This window comes from Symsagittifera roscoffensis, chromosome 2 (genome assembly GCF_963678635.1).
Source record: "Symsagittifera roscoffensis chromosome 2, txSymRosc1.1, whole genome shotgun sequence".
Classification (NCBI taxonomy): Eukaryota; Metazoa; Xenacoelomorpha; order Acoela; family Convolutidae; genus Symsagittifera; species Symsagittifera roscoffensis.
Window position 1 is genome coordinate 29,132,968 of NC_087063.1, and position 19,951 is coordinate 29,152,918.

The 19,951-nt window shown below is 33.7% G+C and overlaps 1 protein-coding gene across 2 annotated transcripts in view; it reads left to right on the forward strand.

Moving 5' to 3' along the window:
• Positions 1 to 393: 393 nt before the first annotated feature.
• Positions 394 to 19,951, forward strand: part of LOC134840156 (uncharacterized) — a 30,713-nt gene continuing 11,155 nt past the window's right edge. Inside the window, exons 1-3 of one of the 2 annotated variants that reach the window (XM_063855864.1) lie at positions 394 to 853; positions 2,016 to 2,279; positions 2,585 to 2,724. In XM_063855864.1, coding sequence (XP_063711934.1) covers positions 556 to 853; positions 2,016 to 2,279; positions 2,585 to 2,724 — 702 coding nt within the window. In that variant the 5' untranslated portion in view covers positions 394 to 555. The remainder of the gene's footprint in view (positions 854 to 2,015; positions 2,280 to 2,584; positions 2,725 to 19,951) is intronic. The other variant, XM_063855865.1, reaches the window with a different exon arrangement.

Genomic DNA, 19,951 nt, shown 5'->3' on the forward strand with positions numbered 1-19,951 from the left:
CCGAAAAAAAATTACGCTTGGATCTAATTATTCGTTAAACTTTAAACTAGTAGCACTTTTTTGTTAAGTACAAGGTCATTTTTGACAATACTTCATTAATGGTTCTCCGAAAAATAAAACTTCGCGATACTGACAAACTTTTGTAACAATTTTTTTCTTTATGTACTTAGAAAATATGGTGTCAAAAATTCACATATTACCAGGGTAGCTGAAAGTAACGAACAAAATGTTTTTTTTTGTATTAAATTGTGAACAAATCGACCTCTTCTCTCTGGTAGTATCTAGCCAACGTTAAAACATCGTTTAATAATGCGTTGTAATATGAGTCTTAACTCAAATTAACTCAAACATAAAATCATCTAATAAATCGTCTAATATCTACTTTTTGTATTTATCTGAAAGCTGTTTTTTTGCCGCGCATGCTGTTCAAAAACTGTTCGTGATATACGTTTAACGATTTTGATCAAAAATTGCACTCTATTTTTATTAAAGCATTTATTGGCTTATTATTTAAAAGCGCGTGTATTTTTATTTACTCATATTCACTGTTCGGCCATGGCTACCAAAACATCAAAGCAAAAAACGGCTCCAAACATGCAGCAGAAACAAGGAACCACAGGTGGGGGCAGTCAAGACAAAAAAGGAACGACAGGTGGGGACGGACGGGAGAAAACGAAGACTCAAGACGTAGGAAAAACAGGGCGGGAAAAGACTTCTCGGGCAGTGACCACTTCTGACAGCAAGAGGGCGACCGAAGAGGGAGGGCAGAAGCAGTTCGATTTCGAGGAGGATGATGGCACGTGTAGTATGGTGATTGAATGCAGGGACAAAAAACAGCTCTACTGTCACAAAGGTAATGCTAGACTTCTTTATCGTTTGTATCTGCAGTCTTTCAAGATGCCTATTTTCGCAGACGCACCATTTTCCCCAAACCTCCAAAATCAAAAGGGGAAACTTTGTATCTGATTTCAGAGTTTTTCGAAGTTGTGGGTACAAAATGAATATGATACAAGGTACTGCTGCTATCACAAGCACAAGCAACCAATTTAGTGAATTTACCTATCTGGTGCTAGGCTGTGTGCCGCTCAAAGTTGGTATATTCCGGAGGTAAATACCACCTGCTCAGAAAATACAGTGTGCAATTTTACATACACACGCATTTCCTACTTAATGAAAAAGAATTGGATTGTTGATTAACCTTATGTCTGTCTCAAACAAATGACCTGGGGGCACAATGGAAAATTGGCAACAATATTCCTCTCTCTGGTATTTGGAGGCCTTACATGAACGGTGCTTGTCGTGTCTTTGAGGCAACAGTTCTTAGCTCAGCAGTTTAACCAACAAAAATGCATGTGCTTCTTAAGCAGGGGCACAACAGTAGTTGATCCGACCACTAAAAAAATGAGTTTTCTCTACTTTTTTTGGTTTCCACGTTAAATCAGGCACCCCAAATAATCGTCGGAAGAGGTCGAGTGATATATCATATACAAGCACTTGCAGTCGTGATTCGAACCCCGTTGAAAAATTGCCAAAAAATCTCAGCTGTGGATTTTTGGTCTAACTCTAACTCCGAGCGAATACAGCGAGCGAGCAGGCCTACAACACGCAAATAAGACGTAAGACTAAGTTTACTCCAGGAATAGTTGTTTTTACTTCTTTTAACGCTTTCTTGACAACATAAACGAAAAAAAAAATTCTGAAAAAAATTTGAAAAATACAATCTTTTTTAAATTTTTTGTTTTTCGATTGACTTTTTTGATGAAAACCATTGTAAAATGTACGTATTCTACTCTCAATATCGAATGAATTTACTTTCTGGGTTTTTGTTCAGATCCGCTCATCACCAAACGAATAAAAACGTTACATTTGCAAAAAAAAAAATACAATGTTTTTTATTTGAGGACGGAACTTTCTGTGCTACTTGTACAGCAACTGACTTTTTGTAAGCAGCCGCGCAGTTTGAAAGTTATCCTTCTCTTCGTGGAGGCATGGTCATAATCTTAAAATGTGTTCAGATTTTCTGTCGATCTGGAGTCCGGTGTTCAAAGAGAAGTGCAGTCCACCTGCAGAGTCGGAAGACAACAAAGGCAAAGACGAAGACGGACTGCAGAGACGAGTGGAAGAAACTGTGACCAATCGACTCGAAGAAGAGGAGCAGGAGTCGAGGCAGCAGTTGTCGTACACTGCCGATGGTCTGCTAGAACTGGAACTGGATGAGGATCCGGGCGACATGAAGTTACTGCTGACTCATCTTTACCAGCCTAACATTCCCATCACAGGTAGAAAAAAAAGAAATAATTGATTTTCACAAAAATTCCCCATGAAGCGCTCGCTTAGAAAAAATGATAATCTTAGCGCACTATCCAAATTCGACAGAATTCCAAGTCAAAATGAAACCAGGCGATTTTAAAAAAAGGTTGACAAGTTTTAGAAATTTTTTTTAAAACTCTCCCTCCCCTCGAGAAAATCCTAGATCCGCACCTGGATCGGAGTAACACTTTCAGGGCAACCGCCGAAGTAGTGCTATCGCTATCACTATTTCTGCGGCATAGATTCACGACTATACTTTTTGTGTACTTTTCAGATGATAACGTGGAGCAGTTAGCAGCTCTCTCTCATGTGTATGACATTGAGCCCCTAAGGGCGAAGAGCGAGGACTACCTGATAGATCATGGACACAGAGGAAGCAATGCCGAACTCATGCTCCTCGCAGAGAACTACGAGGTAAAAACTAAACAAAAATTTTTTAAACCCTGTCTTTTCTTCTTGGGTCTCAAAAAAAGTTTTTTGTGTTGAAATAAGTGCAAGCAATTTTACTCGATATCTGGCGTAGAATGGGAGTAAGCTTAAGCTTCGACGGGGCTAGTTACCCACTATTAAGGTACATGGCGAATCAAATTAAAAACACAGAGGCCAAGTGGTTTGGAAGAGTAGTTCTCGAGAATAGACAAAAAGATCTAAAAAGCGGTCAGAAAAATCAAAAACTTGTCTATTCCGAGGGCCATAATTTTATGTATAAGAAAAGTTTAGGCAAGACGCTTATGGAAGGGAGCAGGCTCGGATCTATAAATTTCTAAAAAAAAAAGATAATTTTTTCGACCTTTTTTTTAGGTTGAACAAATTGATTTTCTGAGCTCTCCCAAACTACTATAAAGACCCTAGTGAGTTAGAACCGATGTGGTTAACTCATAGAGTAATTTCTGATAGGGTACACCGTCTGCTCGTCACGCTATCTTATTTTCGGCCGGATAGATTCGTGCAACTTCTTAGTCTAATACCGATCCTAATCTTACTCTTATACTTTCTAGTCTCAGGGTGTTTAACGAGTCTCTGCTAGGCTCAATAGATCTAGGGTATACTGGTTTATTGCGGCTGCTGAAGTGCTCGGGAGAGTCCAACTAATTTCTAAGTTAAATTCAAATCTCTCTGGTGCTGAAATTACAAGTAACTTCAGCACTTACAAATAAGTGGGTTGTTAGTTAGATGGATCATGATTGGTTAATATTAAATACTTTACATTGGTAAAATATCTAAATTATCCAATCATAAAATGTAGTTTAGATCAGGTTCGACCCATCCGGGTTTTACAGAGTTTTTTAGAATTATCTTTCTGCAATTCAAAGGATGGATGATGGACGTTGGTATTTGGCGAACATCATATTCTTGTCCGGTTCCTCTTGTTAAAGAAGTTCCAGGACGCTGGAGTTAAGGACATACAATCGTTGCGTCGTCTTGTGACAACGACTGTGATTCCCAATGAAATCAATCTGATTTCAAAATGATTTGCTATGACGGGTTTTTCTGTATTATGTAGAGAACTTGTTTTGTGTTCAACTTCGTCTGGGAATGGCGTGGAGATCGTGTGTGGAAGGGATGCCTCGTAACTCGGATCTGCGCGTATACTTGAACATCGAGGTGGTCATTGGTATACATATATGAAGTCTTTTTCTGCGAAGTCAAGTCGTACTCTAAATCCTTTGAGTTGTGATTGTGGACGGCATATCGATTGTGATTAGCCATTCTTTGTTCGAGTGTGATGGGATCATTTTGTCTTTGGATGTTCGTCTTTGTTTTTGTGTGTTGATCTATATACTGCAAGGTATGATTTACATCTTATAAAATTATGTTAGTTCGGTTTTTTAATCATGAATTTAGTTAGTTGTTTTCACAAAAGCATTTTGTTTTAGTTCGGTTATTTTGAAGAGTTACTCACCCTTGAGTACCTCTTATTAAAAATAGAAGTGTGGTCACAAAGCGTGGATGTAGCGCGGTGGGTTAGGCCGGCTATAGAGCATGCGCAGGACGTCCTCTCTGGTGGGTTAGGCCAGGAGTGGGAGTATGATTTCGTGCTATTTCTTTGAGAGGTCCTGTTTTGTGATAACGTTTTATGTTGGGTTTATGTTGGTCTTTCTTATGTTACTTTGGTTGTCTCCTTTTTTCAAAAATCAAATTGTTTTTGGTATGGGTTTGTCTTGTGACTTTTTTGTGTTTTTTATTTCTTTCTTAGACTTTATAATAGTCTTCAAAAGAATAAATTATCCAGTTTTAAACTGGGTTAATCCGGTTTGGGTACCGTTGGTTTTCTTTTCTTAGTCATGCTGTTATTTTATGATTTGTGGTGTTAAGTAAGCTGCGTTGGTTAGTTTGGTTTAGTATATAATTCCTTTCCAACCGGGTTAAAGGAAAGCTTGAAACTTGTTATCGTGTGTTAGAGTTGTTGAGTGTGAAAACTTGAAACTTAAAATCATTATTAAAACAATTCTTCGTGGGCGAGCTGTGCGAGTTTGAATAGAATTCCTGTGCCACTGAATGAAAATATCAAAAAGTTAGTACTGCATTTTCATTTCATCAATTTATTACATAGAATTTCAATTTTACTGCGTTTGGAGGAAATTTTAAAGTTATAAATTTTCATCGTATTTAATTTTACTGCTTCATGGGAAAATATTTTATAACTTAATTTACTACATTTGGTATGAATTTTTTTATATTATTTTGTGCAATGAAATTAAGGAGAATTTTAACAAGTTTGTTTTTTTTCTGTTTTTGCAGATGATGGTGGTATGAAGACTAGAAATGTAAATGAAACATGAATAAAGAATGATTAGTACTAATTTAAATTTATTAGTGAAGAGTACTTTAAATTATACTTACCTGTTAATCGTCTGGGAAAAAGCCGTGGGGGAAGATGTCGCGTATCATATCTGATGTTGTTAGTAATTTTGCTAGTCTGCGAATGATGTTTTTAGTTTGGAGCAGTGGCCAAAGCAATTGAAGTGTTTTAATGGTTTTTAGTTCTTCGGTGCCTACTGCAAACTCGTAAGGTGTGTTTTGAATGAGGTTATATATTTTGTGATTATATTTAGTATTGTGAATGAATTCTAATATTGGTATTTCTATAGGCTGGATAAATTCATGCGGGAGAAGGAAGGGTCTGGATTCTTCGGCGTTAAAGGTCTTCGTGATGGGACAAAATATATACATTTGAGTTATTGGGTCATAATTGCGGAGGATGCCGTGGAGGTTAGTATCCTGGATGCAATAAATGAAATTAAGGAAAAATGGTGATGTGTATTTCGAATTAAGAAACTGAAAACGATGGTGTGGTTGTCTTGATGGAGTATGCAAATCAAAATGATTTTGTATGAAGCGGTAGTATGTATATGTGTGAGTCTGTTTAGTGCGTAACATAATGTCGTGTGAACCGTGCAAATCGTGTTCATGTGGTGCAAGGAATTGAAAAATTAGTGAAAATAACTGAAATTTGTCTTTGAAACTTTCGTAAGCTTGAATATCGTTTAGTGCTTCGGAAATGATGTGATCATTTTTTCTATCAAAAATATTAAGTGTGAATACATATGACGTTTTGATGAAAAATTTTTCTGTTAGTTGTGGGTTAGCGAAGCGATCTTCATCTAAAAATTGGTCTTGATTAGTTCGGATGATATTATGGTCGTAATATACTATTGTAAATTCGTTAGCTCGGGGTGCAGTGAATGTTTTTAGTAATTTATTATATCCTACGTAAGTAAATTGTCTAGGTGTTAGTGTTGCGGTGAGTCTATATAACATATTTTTTTTTCTTTTCTATGTCGTCATGAGTACTAGATAGTGGCAGGCAAAGGGGGTTAGTAAAATGACAATATGCTGTCCAATGAAGTGTGGGCATTAAAACATCTACAAAACTACGTGTGTCATTAGTGTCGTTAGGTGTATTTAATGTATATTGTGGAAATGAGGGTAAGGTGATTGCTAGAAAATCTTTCGTGTTGGTGTGTTGTGGGTGATTAATATATTCGCAGGCTGTTCCTGGTTTGGTGGGGAATGGATGGCTCGGGAATTTTCTTTTAAAAGTGCGATAAGCTCGGTTAGTGCTATTTGATGTTTCGGTGGATGTGGATGATTGTGCTAATGATGCAGTGTAAGCTGAGGAGGGTGTAGGAGTAGGTGGGTTTGAGGATTCTATTGTGGATGAAAGTTGATGTATAGTGAGGGTGTTAGGGTGTATTAACTGTTGTTGTAGGGTAATAAAATTATCGAGTTCCTGGGAAATTTGGGGGGTATATGGAGAATTATTATATGATCGGTCAGAATGAAGTGGAGAGTAGGTTGGGGTTACTTGCGAAGCATAAGAAGGAATGGAAACGGATGGGAGTGAACTATTTGGTGGGATTGGTTGAAAAGGGGGTTTTGAAAAAACTGAGGAGTTGGTTTGAAAATTATTTGATGGAGATGGTTCGGAGTCTGCAAATTCGTCAGGGGTTTCTATATTAGGGTTATTAAGTTGTGAGATAGAGTATAAAACTGAAATATCTGAGTTAGTATCCGAATTCGTGCTTGATGATATATTAATAATTGGAAAATTGGATGGTGGGAAAGCAAAAAGTGGGATTATTGGGATTGGAGTTTGGAGGTTGGCTGGGTGGGAATTTGAGCGGTGTAGGGATCCAAGTTGTCGGCTCATCGTGGGCTAAAAAAAGGATTATTCTGAGACTGAAAAGCGGTGGTATGGGGTTGTTCTATAATTTGTTCATAGGTATTTTCATCTAGTGGATGGTGTGTCATTATATGCTGTATGGGACTTTGTGATATATTTGCTCTAAAATTTGGGTTATTTGTTATTGCTAGGTTTCGGAAATTACGTGGGACTAAAGATAATGGATGGTTATGTGGTAGGGCTGGCAACTGTGGTGCGGTAGGTGTTACTTCTATATTATTATGTTCTTCGTCGTGCGTGTTCTGTCTTGTCGCTATTTTTGTGTTATATTCTTTTATTTGTGCATCTAGAAGAATTTTGTTTATTGATGATGAAAAAATTCCAAAAAATCCTGCAAACAGTATGCGTGCTACACTTGCTTGTCTATTTACTTGTGTGTGTATAGCGCATGTGTTATAGATTCCTTTTAAAAGTGAAAAAAGAAATCCTACAAAGTTAAACATTGCGTATAGGATAGTTAATTTTTCTAAGATGTAATAGGGCCATCCTAGAAAATCTAGATTTTCGTTTTTTTAGGGTAACAAAGCTGAAAATATTTGTAGGTGAAATATCTTTTGGTCTGTATTTTTCACCGTTTAGATATATATAGTCTTTAATGTCTTTTAAATATCCGCTATAATCTTGTGTATAAATCTCTGCAAATCCTGCGGTTTCGGCAAGTTTTCGTAAATTTTGATCAATTGATTGTCTTTGTATAGTGTCCATTTGTGTTAATAATTCTTGGAATTGTTGTGTTCTAATGTGGTGTTGGATATCTGATTTAGAATATATTCCAATTGATTGTAAATCAATATTTGGATTACGAGCAATAGCTCTGATGCTTTCGGGTGAAAATTTTTTGAGTGATTGCATTAACGTAGGGTATGGAGTAAGGGGATAATATTTATCTTCATCAAGATTCAATTTTACTACATTGTGGCGATTTTCTGAATCACATGGTACTGCGGTATCCCAAAAATATGTTCGTCTTGAAAGTGTGTCAACAAAATGTACTTTATTTTTATAGAGTATAGGGATTCTTTTATAGCAGCGTTTATCTTCAAAAACGTATAGTGGTGATACTTTTTTGGTACAAGTATAAAACCATAAAATATTTCCTTCGTAGTCAAGAAAACTTGATCTATTTTCAGAGAACAAGTATCCTGCGTAAGGGTATTTTTAAAACTGCTAGTGCGGGTGATTGTAGGATTTGTGTCCGTTCTAATTCGCATAGTTGGTGAAGTGTTTCTAATTCGGAGAGTGACATTTCTTAAAAAAATCGACTAATTGTGTAGTCTAACTTCATATCTAAGTGAATATCATAGTGGATATTGCCAAAATAAGTGTTATTCATTAGTGATAGTTCTTGTAAACGTGTACTTCTACTGTCATGTGGCTTTAGTTTTCCACCAGGTTGACCTGTGCTTTTTTGAAAATTAACTGGTATATATGATGCTCCTTCGTTTAGAGGGTGACCTGTGGCATAAGGGTCATCAAATTTTATTTTTCCAGTGGTCATGTCGAAACCTTTTTCGTATTCAACTAGTATTTCAGAATATTGTGTTTTGTAAAGTGGGTTTCTGTATTTGCATGCAATTTCTGTTTCTTGATATTTTTGGAAACGTCTTAATTTATTTTCTATATTATGGATATTTCTAAAATCAGTACTTTGTTTTCGGGATGGATTGACTTGTTCGTATGGAATTGATTCTATAAAATTTTTTTCGTGAAATTTTATCATTCGAGCGTGTATTTTCGCTACTTGAAACGTTGTGCATGTATCTTCGGGAAACCAAACAATTGTTGCTTGTGTCCGTGTTGTAGGATCACAATAACCTTGATCGGTTTTGCAAGGTAATCTAATTCCTTGATAGATCATTGTGTTGTCGGAGAAATCTCGTGTGAGTTGTACTTTTTCGAGTTGTATTTTCCAATCGAAAAACATTATTTCTTGAAATCCTTTATTTTTTGTGTCTGCTTTGCAGTTTGAGGTATTATTTATTCCAATGTGTGGTATCCAGCGTTTATCGTGTATGTCATAAGTTAATCTTCCGTGTGCGCCGTTGTATGGGTATTTTTCATCTAGTTTTATATGTCCTTGATATCTTTCAAGTTCTGCTTGATGTACAGAATCGGCAAAGACTTGAAAGCATACTATTTTTCTGTCCGTGTTTTTATTTCTTGTGATGTTTAGTCTGAGTATTTCGTTTTTACAATCATCGGGATATAGATGTAGAAGTCGTTCTATATTACTTTGGTAGAATGATTCGTGATCAAGTCGGTTTTTATTTCCGTTTGAAACTTGTGAACAATGTACTTTCTTTTCGGAAAATGTTGCTGTAAATTTATATCCTGCGACTGTTGTTGCTCGGGCTTTTGAATACAGTGTCGCTATTACATTTGTAGTTTCTATAGCTTGTAGTTCTGTTTCGCATTGTGACACTTGATTTATTGCATATTTGTGTAGTGTTTTTTGTTCGTTTTCTTCACAATCGTAGTGTGTTACTAATAAGTCCTGGGGTCCTGTGCGAGGAGAAGGATTTGTGTTCTGATCGGAAAATATTAGAAAAAAGATTAGTTGAAATGTTAATATTTTTAGAATATACATGTGTATGATAATCCTGAGTATGGGTTATAAAATGTGATGTAACCAATTGTGTTTTTGGTATATCTGTCGTACTTATATATTACTTCAGTTGTTATAAATGGTGGTGGTAGCGGTTGAGCTGATATATTGGGTGGGTTTAATGGGTAAGGATGTTGAACAATGTTATTAAGTTTAATCGTGATTTCGAATTTTAATTTTGTTGGAGTATTTGGATGTTATGTTCACGAATGTCTTCGTGGATATCTTGTCTATATTGTAATCTCTTGAGTGCCCAATTGTGGAGTCGGTTACTTTCTTGATGTTGTCTAAATAATGGTGGGGGTGCTGTGAATGTATTCCAATCTAATCTTAAAGGGATATTTGTTGATGATTGTTCTCGATATCTAGCGTCGAGGTTATTTGGAAAATTTAGAGGGAAAGGCGTCGGTGAAAACTGGCTTATTGATGGTGTTGATGGTAGTGATAATGTTTCTGGTAGTGATGATGATGTTGTGGTATCCGTAGAAATATCTATTGGGTCGTTTATTAAGTTTGGTTCACCTTGTGTAAATGAGTGCATTGTCCAATATGGTAGTCGTGATGTGAGATTGGGGGGTTAAAGGAATTGTCACGTATTTGTTCAGATGTTGGTGTTGAACCTAAGTAATCTGAGGGTATACTTGAGGTGCTACGTTGTGAAAGGAGTGGGGAGTTTCTGGTAATGTTTTATTTGGGTTTTCTGGAGTAATTGGTGTTTGTGATTGGGGTATATCAAAATGAACTCGGGGGGTTTGAAAATTTCAATTTCGTCGTGGATGTATAATTTGTCCAATTATTTCAACTGTGTTTTGATTTTGACTAATGTTTCTTATTCTATTTAATTCTTGTGGTAATATTGGGTATAAGTTATATGTTGGCTCACTTAGGGGTGCCTGTCGCGGAACTGGTTCTAATGGTTCGGATAAGCGAGAGTGTCGTTCTTCAAAAGTGTATGGGTTATCTTGGAAAGAAATTCGTGTGGATGTTTGGGGGTTTTGGGTAGTTGTAGGTATTGTCGGGTTTTCTTGGGATGATGTCGGTGAAGACTGATTTTGTGATTGTTGGTTAGCAATTTTTCAAAGTATTCTGATTGGTTTCTTCTATTGAAAAAATTTATGTTTATTGTAGTATTCTTCGAGGAAAAGAAATAAAAGGATTGTTGCTGAAGCGAATGTGATTATTGCCTTTTTATACATTTGCACATTGTCAATACTAGGGATGATAAAAATGTTATAAAATTTACAAATAGTAAAAAAATATCTGTTCTACTAAAAATTGTTCGTATCATTTAAATAAACTTTGGGTTATCGTACCTGTGAATATGGTCAATGATTTGGGAAAGTTGGAGATATATTTCAAATAGGGAGTAGAAAATTTAAAAAATGTTGCAAAAATGATTAATATTATTTTAAAAGCTTTAATTGATACCTTTTATGTTGATACCTTAATAGAATTATGAATAAAAGTTTAAGTATTATGAAAAAAATTATGAAAATGTTGAAAATTGTATTTTTAAAGATATTGACTGATCGAGAGAAGAGCATTTAAGAATATTTTTTGTTGTTTGGGGCGATATTCAAGTGTGGTCGAGTTATTTATTGATTTTTTGACAAGTGGGTTGAGTTTTGTGAAAAGCTGTTGGGGGCTAATTTTATAGTGTTCGGGAGGTCCTCTTTGCTTTGTTTTTATTTGTCAGGTGATCTGGGGTTTTTTTGAGATTTTGTACTTTAGGCCAAATGAATACGGTCGTATTTTTACTTTAGGCTAATTTACCATTTTTGGTTGGAGGGTTTTTGAGGTCCAAGTTGGGAAAATACTGTTGATCTTTGCATTATTAGATAAGGGAGGGTTATGATATTATGGTGGTATTTATTTTAGTTGTCAAGTTTGAGTGGTTTGCTTATTTTTGACCTAGAGGTTGTAAAGTTATAGTTATAGATATGCCTGGAATTTATTATCTTTCGTCTAATAGGTTGGTGTTATAGTTATAGAAGGTGACGGATTGAATGAACCCTATTGGCTGAATCTAAGCATGAAAGTTCAATATGATTCAGAGGTGCAAGGATTATTAATTGTAAAATTAAAGTTGTTTTTGAAATTCAACTTTCTTTAATAATTTACATTGTGGGATGAATGTTTTGTAGTTTTTACGTGGTTGATTTCTAAGTCGTGATGATTCTCTATGTTCTGATTTCTCTACTTGTTTTTGCGGTAGAAATTTTCTATCATTTTCCTATTTTTGCTTTCTTTTTGAGGTATTTTTTGATCTGGCTTTTTTGTATTGTTTTGAGTTGTAGTTGGTTTTGTATTTTGTTTTTTATAATGAATGTTGTGTTGTTCATTTATTTCTTTTTCCGTATGTGGATGATTTTGAATAACTTTTAAACCTGTGAAAGAATATAATTGAGTTAATTTGCGTAGTGCGTACTATTTTGGGTAGTAAGACAATAGATTGTTTCTTTTTGGTTTGAATCGGTGAGTTTATACGTTACGTCAGTGGGTTTGGCAATTATTTGGTATGGTCCTTTACGAAGGGGTTGTAAGTTTTTAGAAATTCCTTTTTGTGTATTAAAGTTAGGTATTAAGACAAATGTTCCAATTTTTAAATCTGTGGCTGGTATAAAGCGTGAATTAATTTGTTCGTTAATGTTTTGCCTTTGTAACAATTTTTTTGTTACTTTTTGGTAAATTTCATTGTGTTTTTTATCTCTATTTAAAATCCATTCGGTGTGTGTGCCGGAGGCTAATTTAAGGATTTGTGGGTGATGAAAATGATCTTCATCATGCGTGTGTAAAGGTAAGTTATAACAAACTGAGTCTTTATTTGGTTGGCAATAACCTTGTGCATTTTTATGAGAACTTGCTGTAAACATAATTGGTTTACCCGGCTTTTGATTAAAAACCATTTCGTATGGTGACATTCCTAGAGTTGTCGTGATTTGTGAATTATATGCTAAAGGAAATAATTTTACATCTGCTGACCATTCTGTGTATTTTGTATCATTTCCATTTATGATACATCTGAGATATTCTTGTAGTGAACGGTTCATACCTTCGACTAAACCGTTTGTCCAAGGTACGTATTTCATTATTTGTGAATTCTGTACCGTTGTCTGTAACTGAGATTTCGGTTAATCCAAATTTAGCTATCCAGTGTTCATAGAGTGTTGTGTAAGCGTAATAAGCGTTACAATGTGGTACTGGGTTAAGTGCTACATAATGTGTAAATGCGTCAACAATTACCATAATGTAGGAGTTTCCTTCAGATGATGGTGAAATTGTATCCAATGAAATACGGTGGTTAAAATATAAACTTTGTCCTTTAAAATCTTGTTTTTGTGCTATTTGTTTTTGATTTGGATAAGGTTTGTTCAATTGACATATTATACAATCATTGCATAATACTTTTCTCCAAATTGGTGCATTTGGGAAATAAAAATTTTGTGTAAAGTTTGAGTATGTTTTCTCTGATCCGGAGTGTCCTTTAGTATTTTGTGTATGTGAGATGTTAAAAGCTATTGTTATCATACTTAAAGGAAGACAGGGAACTGTAGAATCATTTAATTGATATTCTAGAAGATCTGTATTTTCATTAATTGCTGTGTTATTAAATTTTCGGAAATATCGGAGGAGTGTTTTATTTCCCAAAATTGTGGTATCTGCTTTTACGGGCTTAGTTTTGTATTTGTGCCATGATTTTAATTGTCTAATTACTGGGTCGAGATTTTGATATTGTTTTAAGAGTTCAAGTGTAATTTTATCTGTTGGAGGGAGAAAAATATTGTCAATTTCTAGTTTTGATAGGGGAATTGTGTCAAGTGGGTCATGGAGGTCAAAAACTTGGTTTATTGTTTATTTTGAATCATTTGTTTGTGGTCCTGATAAATTTATTTTATCAGTTAAATTTTCTTTTTCAATTATTGGAACAAAGTCTTTTTTATGCGAGTGGTGTTTTATTCTTTTTTGTTGGGTGTTATTTTTTATCCATTGTGAGTATGGAATTGGATTGAAAGTTGATGTTCCTAGTAGATCAACTTCGTAGTGATTATTTTGGCAATCTAAGTAAAGTGAAAAATGTTGTAGGTTATTTATTTGTGATTGATCAATATCAGTTTTTACTGCATATTTGCATTCTAGTCGGGGTGATGTTTCGTCTTTTGCAAGGTAAAATTTTATATTTTTTGGTATTTCAACTGTAGTTTTTCGTGTGAGTAATTCAGGTGGTGTATTTCGACTTAAGGTATCTGGTAATGCAAGATTTTTTCCTGCTGTCCAAACTATATGTAAGTTTGGAAATTTCATTAGAAATAATTGAAATCTATAAACTCTATGATTTGGATTTGACTTTTGTGTAAAGAGAAAAATGATTGGTTTATGATCTGTGAACAGAACTGTTGGATGTTTTGATCCAAGTATCAGAAATTCTTATTCTGTAAGTGTATAAATAATAGTTGTACATTCTCTCATTAGAGTTGAGAGTCGTAGCTCTGCTTGAGTGAATAATCGGGAATTAGCTAATGTAAGTTTTATTTTATTTGTACCACTATGTGATTGTAGTAATGCTGCGCCGATGCCAAAATTTGAAGCATCGCACATTGCTTAGAATGGTTGATTTGGATCTGGAATTGTGTTTGAAATTTGTTCAGTTAAAAGTTTTTTAACTTCTTCAAATCGTGTTTGATGTTCAGTGGTCCATTCAAAATTATTTTGTTGTCTGAGGATATTATAGAACGGTCTTAAGTATAATTGCATTTTATAAACACACTTGCTAAAGAAATTTAACATTCCAAGGAATTCTTGGATTTTCTTTTTGTTTGTTGGTGGCTGAAATTTTTGAATAGCATCAATGCGTGATTTTAATGGAGTGATTGTGTTTCGTTCAATGTTATGTCCTAAAAATTTAACTCTTGTTAGTACGAAGTGTGATTTATCGGGAGCGGCCTTCAGATTTTCGTTCTTAAGTATTTTTTGATAGTGTTCTAAAACTGTAAAATTTTCTTCTTTGGTTTGTGATTGCATAAAAACATCATCTAAATAGGTGATTGCGTTTTTCTTGAGTATTAGTGGTCTAAAAATTTTACTCATAAAAGCCGAAAATGCTGCTGGTCCTATGGATATTCCATAGAATGAGCGATTAAATTCATATTGTTGATTTCCAATAACAAATTGTGTAAAACGTCGTGATTGTTCATCTAGTGGCATTTGATTGTATGCACTTTTCATATCTGCGGTTGTAAAGTATTTTCCATTTATCTTTGTTAAGATAACTTGTGTTGGTTCAATAGGCCAATTGCATTTCGATTCATCAATTAGTGAGTTGAGGTATCTAGCGTCAAAAACTATTTTTAATGATTCACCTTTTGCTAGAATGATAACAGGGTTGATAAAAGTGTTATCTTTTGGTTGTTCTTCTTTATTTACTGGTGAGATAATTTTGTATTGTTCTAAAATATCAAGTAATCTATTTACTTTGTCGTGTAAATGAACTGGTACTTTACTAGCTCTTTGTTTTTCGAAAACTGCGTCAGGTTTTAATGGGGTATGTAGTGATGAACTGAATTTTCCAACGTCAAATTTTGATGTTGCGTGATTGTTGAATATTTTAACAGTTGTTTAGCTAATTTATCAAATTCGATTTGTGTAATTTGTGAGTGCTCAAAATTAAGCATTGTTAAAAAATTTTGTTGTTCTTTTGTGTAATTTGTTATATTGAATGTTGGTTTAAAATATGTTGTTTTTGTGAAGTAATCTGTGTTTCTCTTTTCATTACTTACTATGTTATTTATGGATAATTCTTCGTCAAGAATTGTGGATTGGCAAATATCAAATAATTGGAGTATATTATTTACGCGGTAGGCTACTTCATGTATGGGTGAGATTGTAGCGTTTGTTTCACAATATCCTAATGTTACTTGATACGGTGTATTGTTATACACGTGTAACGAAATGATGTCGGAATTCGTGTTTTTCAAATATTTAATAGATGAGATCGTGATTTTGAAAAATTTGTGAATAGGTTTAAATTCAAAGTCTGACATAAAAATTTGTTGTTTATTTTGACTTTTATCATACTGGTGAACTTGTTTTATTGAAAAATTATATATATTTCCTGATAATGGTTTCAGGTGGTTCCGTTGTTGATTATAAATTGGATAAAATTTTAATAAGAATGGTGGTTCTTTGTTTAACCTTTGAAAAAATGTTAGAGCTGTATTTTTTTGTTTTTGTGTACTTAACTTTGATTAGTATTTTACTATTTAAGATGTTGACTGTTGGTATATAATTAGATATAAATAGTATGCCAATGATATTGTGCTTAATATCAGTAATATGAAATATTTGTTTAAATGGTTTGTTTAGGATTTTGTTTTGCTCCATTGTTCTCGTGGGGAGAAGGAATAATTGAATTTTTCCATAATTTACTAAAGTTGATCCTTGTGCTGTTGCTAGTTTACTAGAGGTTGCAAGTGGCGTTAATTTTGGATGTAATGTTTTGATTTCATTCCATGTGGGAATATTAATTATGTTTGATTCTGCTCCTGAATCAATTAAAAAATCAATTTCAAGATTTGGTGGTTGAAATTCTTTGTTTCTTGGACTTTCTAAGAGAAATGGTATTGTCCAAATCTTTTCTCTGGGTTGTTCTTTCTGTATATTTTGATAAATATGATTTGTATTTGAGCATTGTGTTTTACCTTTTTCATCGGGTTTAATTACCGTGTTAATTTCGTTTACTTCTTGTGCAGTTTGTGTAGTATCGGGGGGTCCAATATAATAATTGTGAAGAAGTTCCAATTGATTTTCATATATATGTGATGTAAAAGGTTGTTCATATATTTTAGGTTCATAGTTGTTTTCGACTGTTATCATATTTACAGTGATGGTATTTTCTGTATCACTTTCTGTATCTGATGATCCACAGTTTATATGATTTAGTTGTAGTTCGTTACTTCCTGTGTCATCAATACCTGGGGGGTCTGATGTTGTTTCTTCATTTGTCTGTACTTGATTAATATGTCTTTGATGTTTTGGTGTACTACTTCTGTATCGATGTTTAGAATTATGATAATGGTTATTATTCCTATGTGGTGACTGGGAATAATTTCTATATCGATTATTGTAACTTGAATTTCGATTTTGTGAATTGTTCCGTGATCTGTTTTGATAATTATCATTTGATCTGTGATAGTTTGATCTATTATTTAGTTTCTAGTTATTACTCTAGTTTCTTCGAGTTTCATTGTGATTTCCGCTTGCTTTAATTTATCTACTAGTTTTCGAAAATCTAAATCTGGTTCTCGAATTGAGGAAGGATGAGATGCTCTCTTTTTTATTGCTATTTTCCTTAATTGAGGTGTTAAGGTCATCATTAAAATTTCTGTCATTTTTGTGCTTCTATAGTCATGTGTATTAAGTGAATATGCTTTTCGAACTAGTGTTTCGATACGTACTGCTAATTGTTTGATAGTTTCATTTGGTAATCTGCGAATTTCATTACATAAAACTCTTTGGTGTTGTTTATTTCTTTCGGAATGTTTCTTGTGAATGATTTTCGTGTTTTTGACGGTATTGTCATTGGTCTATACGTTTGATAATCCATATGTGAATATTTTGGAGCAACCAAAGATTTAACGGTTGATTGTAAGGTTACTTGTGCCAGTGAAGTATTTGTATTTCTTGGTGTTGTCAAATTTGGGTGTATTGGTGAAATACTTTGTTGTGTAGTTGTTGTTGTTTGGACGATTTCTTCATTTATGAAGTGTGATGGTGTTTGAATATCTTGTTGTGTAAGATTTCTAGTTCCATTAAGGTTTTCATTGTGTATGACGGTCAAATTTAAACTGTTATTTCCCGTATCAGGTAAAAATGTATTGTAGTTTAATGGTGTTGCATCAATGGTTAATGGTATTACTTTTACATAATCTCTGTGATAAGATATTGTACTTATTGCTTTACTTGAGATAGCTTGTGGGATATTTATAAATGTAGGATGAGACCATTCAGGGTCCCAAACGTAGTCTGATTGTTCTGAAAGGGCAGTGTCATCATTTGTATTTTGAGGTCTGAAATTTTTGGGAAATAAAAATTTTGTGTAAAGTTTGAGTATGTTTTCTCTGATCCGGAGTGTCGTTTAGTATTTTGTGTATGTGAGATGTTAAAAACTATTATTATCATACTTAAAGGAAAACAGGGAACTGTAGAATCATTTAATTGATATTCTAGAAGATCTGTATTTTCATTAATTGCTGGGTTATTAAATTTTCGGAAATATCGGAGGAGTGTTTTATTTCCCAAAATTGTGGTATCTGCTTTTACGGGCTTAGTTTTGTATTTGTGCCATGATTTTAATTGTCTAATTACTGGGTCGAGATTTTGATATTGTTTTAAGAGTTCAAGTGTAATTTTATCTGTTGGAGGGAGAAAAATATTGTCAATTTCTAGTTTTGATAGGGGAATTGTGTCAAGTGGGTCATGGAGGTCAAAAACTTGGTTTATTGTGTATTTTGAATCATTTGTTTGTGGTCCTGATAAATTTATTTTATCAGTTAAATTTTCTTTTTCAATTAATGGAACAAAGTCTTTTTTATGCGAGTGGTGTTTTATTCTTTTTTGTTGGGTGTTATTTTTTATCCATTGTGAGTATGGAATTGGATTGAAAGTTGATGTTCCTAGTAGATCAACTTCGTAGTGATTATTTTGGCAATCTAAGTAAAGTGAAAAATGTTGTAGGTTATTTATTTGTGATTGATCAATATCAGTTTTTACTGCATATTTGCATTCTAGTCGGGGTGATGTTTCGTCTTTTGCAAGGTAAAATTTTATATTTTTTGGTATTTCAACTGTAGTTTTTCGTGTGAGTAATTCAGGTGGTGTATTTCGACTTAAGGTATCTGGTAATGCAAGATTTTTTCCTGCTGTCCAAACTATATGTAAGTTTGGAAATTTCATTAGAAATAATTGAAATCTATAAACTCTATGATTTGGATTTGACTTTTGTGTAAAGAGAAAAATGATTGGTTTATGATCTGTGAACAGAACTGTTGGATGTTTTGATCGAAGTATCAGAAATTCTTATTCTGTAAGTGTATAAATTATAGTTGTACATTCTCTCATTAGAGTTGAGAGTCGTAGCTCTGCTTGAGTGAATAATCGGGAATTAGCTAATGTAAGTTTTATTTTATTTGTACCATTATGTGATTGTAGTAATGCTGCGCCGATGCCAAAATTTGAAGCATCGCACATTGCTTAGAATGGTTGATTTGGATCTGGAATTGTGTTTGAAATTTGTTCAGTTAAAAGTTTTTTAACTTCTTCAAATCGTGTTTGATGTTCAGTGGTCCATTCAAAATTATTTTGTTGTCTGAGGATATTATAGAACGGTCTTAAGTATAATTGCATTTTATAAACGTACTTGCTAAAGAAATTTAACATTCCAAGGAATTCTTGGATTTTCTTTTTGTTTGTTGGTGGCTGAAATTTTTGAATAGCATCAATGCGTGATTTTAATGGAGTGATTGTGTTTCGTTCAATGTTATGTCCTAAAAATTTAACTCTTGTTAGTACGAAGTGTGATTTATCGGGAGCGGCCTTCAGATTTTCGTTCTTAAGTATTTTATGATAGTGTTCTAAAACTGTAAAAATTTCTTCTTTGGTTTGTGATTGCATAAAAACATCATCTAAATAGGTGATTGCGTTTTTCTTGAGTATTAGTGGTCTAAAAATTTTACTCATAAAAGCTGAAAATGCTGCTGGTCCTATGGATATTCCATAGAATAAGCAATTAATTTCATATTGTTGATTTCCAATAACAAATTGTGTTAAACGTCGTGATTGTTCATCTAGTGGCATTTGATTGTATGCACTTTTCATATCTGCGGTTGTAAAGTATTTTCCATTTATCTTTGTTAAGATAACTTGTATTGGTTCAATAGGTCAATTGCATTTCGATTCATCAATTAGTGAATTGAGGTATCTAGCGTCAAAAACTATTTTTAATGATTCACCTTTTGCTAGAATGATAACAGGGTTGATAAAAGTGTTACCTTTTGGTTGTTCTTCTTTATTTACTGGTGGGATAATTTTGTATTGTTCTAAAATATCAAGTAATCTATTTACTTTGTCGTGTAAATGAATTGGTACTTTACTAGCTCTTTGTTTTTTGAAAACTGCGTCACGTTTTAACGGGAGATGTAGTGATGAACTGAATTTTCCAACGTCAAATTTTGATGTTGCGTAGATTGTTGAATATTTTAACAGTTGTTTTGCTAATTTATCAAACTCGATTTGTGTAATTTGTGAGTGTTCAAAATTAAACATTGTTAAAAATTTTTGTTGTTCTTTTGTGTAGT